The 4,224-nt window shown below is 40.8% G+C and overlaps 1 protein-coding gene across 1 annotated transcript in view; it reads left to right on the top strand.

Moving 5' to 3' along the window:
• prss59 (serine protease 59, putative) overlaps positions 1-4,224 on the top strand; it is a gene marked incomplete at its 5' end in the record, with an annotated part of 53,171 nt that overhangs the window by 13,902 nt on the left and 35,045 nt on the right. The window contains 1 exon segment of the mRNA XM_014026428.1: positions 1,049-1,184. Within this exon segment, the coding sequence (XP_013881882.1) occupies positions 1,049-1,184 (136 nt within the window).

Here is a 4,224-nt window from a genome sequence, read left to right as displayed (position 1 = left end):
TTTATATTCAGTTAACGTATGATCTGATTAGTTGACTAATCGAAAAAATAATCAGTGATTAATCGATTATAAAAATAACCGTTTGTGGCAGCCCTAACATGGAATGTCACCAGCTCCTCTGTACCCCTCCCCATACCATGTGTTTCTGACCCCCCCCCCCACCCCTCCTTAGCTGCCTTGCACTGTGCAGAGTAGTTTTTGAGCGCTTGTTTGTGTTTCTGTATAAAACATAGAATCAGCGCTCCATTTTCAACTCACCTTTCCTAGTGTGTGTGTATTCTAAGCTGCAAAAGGTAGTGCACCGTAGTGCAAATGACCATGGACATTCGTTCTCCCATGTTTATGTGTCTCTCTCTCCGAACGGATGTTCTGAACTGCAAGTTCCTAGTCTGTGTTATCACTGACATGGCAATAAAGCTGATTCTGATCTCCTAGTTTAACTCCTTTTTGATGGTTTCTTTCCAGGAATTTAGTACAGAATCCAATATGAAACCAGCTGTAAACCTTGTGGTCTTTTGCATTTTAAACTGTCAACACATCTTTTGACATGAAAACGAAACGTGAAAATTTGTCTCATTTCATAAGTAAGCAAATTTTATCTTATGGCCAATATAAAATCTTCTGAGGCCTTTATCTCTCAATTTTGTGAGCTTTTGTTTTATTTACGACTCGTGCAGAAAAACATCCTGTTTGTTTTCTCTGAGGTCTAGTCACCTCACAGAGTGCTTTCCTGTTTGTGTGTGTTTGCTTGTTTTTACCCAGAAGGCTGCAGGCTGGAATCAAGGACAGAGTGGTTTTAATTATGGACCCAGCCTTTTTTCCGTCCACACACTCGTACTATCTTAAAGACTTATTTTACTCGCTTTCCCTGCAACCCGAGGGAAATCCTGACCCAACACAGAACAGTGAACATGATGTCCTGAAGTTTGGTTTTTAATACCATAAAACAGCACTGAAGTTAGTCAGCACTGTTACAGTAAGATGTTGGCTCTGTGTTTTTCACTCAGAATGGTGTTGCATATTAAATGTCCTGTCTGTGTATTTTCAGAGTACTTGGAGGTTGTGTGGCATTCACTGGCCTCAGAAAACACAGAGTGCCCCATTCTGGTGAAAAAGGCGTCTGATACCCTCGTCGCACAACTGAAAGACCCCACAACCTTTGACAACATCACCAAAGACTTTAAGTATAGTGCAGTTACCTTTTTTATTTTTATTACAGTGTTTTCTGAAATGTAACCAGCCAAAGATGGTATGGGGACATTTAACCCGTACATTTACTGTCTGGGGGGTAAGGGTCCTAGAACCACCAAAGATATGGTAGGCATACAGTGGTTAGAGAATGAAACTGAAACACCTGTCATTTTAGTGTGGGAGGTTTCATGGCTAAATTGGACAAGCCTGGTGGTCAATCTTCATTAATTGCACATTGCACCAGTAAGAGCAGAATGTGAAGGTTTAATTAGCAGGGTAAGAGCACAGTTTTGCTCAAAGTATTGCAATGCACACAACATTATGGGTGATATAGTAGAGTTCAAAAGAGGACAAATTGTTGGTGCACGTCTTGCTGGCGCATCTGTGACCAAGACAGCAAGTCTTTGTGATGTATCAAGAGCCACAGTATCCAGGGTAATGTCAGCATACCACCAAGAAGGACGAAGCACATCTAACAGGATTAACTGTGGACGCAAGAGGAAGCTGTCTGAAAGGAATGTTCGAATGTTAACCCAGATTGTGTCCAAAAAACATAAAATCACTGCAGAATTAAATGTGCACCTCATCTCTCCTGTTTCCACCAGAACTGTCCGTCAGGAGCTCCATTGGGTCAATATACATGGCCGGGCTGCTATATCCAAACCTTTGGCCACTCGTGCCAATGACAGTCAGTTTGTGCAAAGAGCGCAAATCTTGGCCTGTGGACGATGTGAAACGTATTGTTCTCTGATGAGTCCACCTTTACTGTTTTTCCCACATCTGGAAGAGTTATGGTGTGGCGAAGCTCCAAAGGAGCGTACCACCCAGACTGTTTCATGCCCAGAGTGAAGCATGGGGGTGCATCAGTGATGGTTTGGGCTGCTATATCATGGCATTCCCTTGGTTGAATACTTGTGATTGATGGGCACGTCACTGCCAAGGACTACCGAACCATTCTGGAGGACCATGTGCAACCAGTGGTTCAAACATTGCATCCTGAAGGCGGTGCCGTGTACCAGGATGACTATGCACCAATACACACAGCAAGACTAGTGAAAGAATGATTTGATGTACATGAAAGTGAAGTTGAACATGTCCCATGGCCTGCACAGTCACCAGATCTAAATATTATTGAGTCACTTTGGGGTGTTTTGGAGGAGCGAGTCAGGAAACGTTTTCTTCCACCAGCATCTTGTAGTGATCTGGCCACTATCCTGCAAGAAGAATGGCTTAAAATCCCTCTGACCACTGTGCAGGACTTGTATATGTCATTCCCAAGATGAATTAACACTGTGTTGGCCGCAAAAGGAAGCCCTACACCATACTAATAAATTATTACCTCCGCCAAGGACAAGGAGGTAATGTTTTCGGTCGCGTATGTCTGTCAGTCTGTCTGTTGTTCTGTCGTTCTTTCTGTCTGTGGACAACATTACTCAAAAACTTGCGGACGGATTGTCATGACATTTTTAACACATGGATACTGGGCCAAGGAACACACCATTAAATTTTGGTGATGTTCCGGATCACGATGCGGATACAGGAATTTTTTTTCTTTTAACACTCTGAGATCGGCAAAGCTGTGATGCTTTCACAGGGCTTCTGTAAAAAACATTGAGCTGGATTGGACAGCACAGACTTCAAGCTTTACAAAAGTAATGTTAAAACCACATTTAATGATGAATAATTTTTTGCCATAATGTGGGCATTTTCACACATTTGGTGCACACTTACAGAACATTTTGTGACCAGGAAGTGCGTGACTGCACCATGAAACCTATTTTTCCCATTTCCTCAAACACACCACATTTCCCAAACAACTAATCAAAACGGTTTCTCGCTACTAGGCTTGTAAACAGAGCTTCTGGCTGTGCCTCAAAGTTTGCAGACCAGGGGAGCCAGGAAGCACTTTATAAAGAGTGTCAAATCATTACAAACTCATACAAGGGGATAAATCAGACGTTTAGTGAAATGTGACTGATGAAAACTTAGGCGCTTAATCCGACACCAGTTTGACGATGAATAATGTTGGGTGACGAGTCTGACTTTTGTTTGTTTTTTTTGTTTGTTTTTGTTTTTTTTCACATTGGACTCCACCGGGAACAAATCCCCTGCATACTGCTTAAATGTTCGCTACGTCAGAACTTATTCGGCAAATGTGTTTTCATCTCTGCTTTTGCGCATTAACTCTATTACAGGATGAGGGAAATTGGTCTTGGCGGAGGTTTGCACTCTCCGAGTGCTTCTAGTTGTGGTCTAAAACCAGGTGTTTCAGTTTCATTGTCCAACCCCTGTAAATTTTCCTCTACTGCTGTAGGAAAGACTATTGATGGACACTGTTTTGCTTGTGTTTGTGTATCTGTTAGCAAAATAGCTCATGAACAACTGGACAAATTTAATGAAACTTGTAGAAAATAATGTTTGGAACTACAACAGATTAACCTTTGGAGTCAAGTGAATTTAGGATGGCTGCCACAGTCAGCTGAACATTAAACACCACAAACATGATGTTTGGTGTGGTAGTAGCTGAGTCTGACCCCCAACACATTCTCTGACCGCTAACACATGCAAGATCTGTGTTTAAATCTCGCCGTTAAATATTTGTAGTCTTTTCTGTTTGCCTGTTAGTAAAATATGTCCTGAACGGTGGATTTTTATGAAACTCCCAGGTGGTTCCATGTGTCTTATTTGAATATGAACATTTATACACAGTTTCTGTAAATTATGCAATTATGAGCTAATGCTAATCCAGTGCTTCCCCTACCATTATACTTTATTTGCGTATTATATGAGTATTATATTTTTCTAAAATCACAGAGTTCTCTGAGTCAGCTTCAGATGTTTGTAGTTAATCATAATATCTTCTAAATTTAACAAGGTGTTTCAATGCCTTTAAATTACACAATAATTTTACTGGAGAAACTTGTCAGTTTGGTTAAAAAAAACAGTAAAAAAATTTCTGTGCAGAGAACTTCCTCTGCTATAATTAATGTAAAATAAATATATCAAAGCTCCTCAGTTAAAAACACTAAAATT

The sequence above is a fragment of the Austrofundulus limnaeus genome, unplaced genomic scaffold, assembly GCF_001266775.1.
Source record: "Austrofundulus limnaeus strain Quisiro unplaced genomic scaffold, Austrofundulus_limnaeus-1.0 Scaffold553, whole genome shotgun sequence".
Taxonomy (NCBI): Eukaryota; Metazoa; Chordata; class Actinopteri; order Cyprinodontiformes; family Rivulidae; genus Austrofundulus; species Austrofundulus limnaeus.
This window is presented reverse-complemented; position numbering and strand designations above follow the sequence as displayed.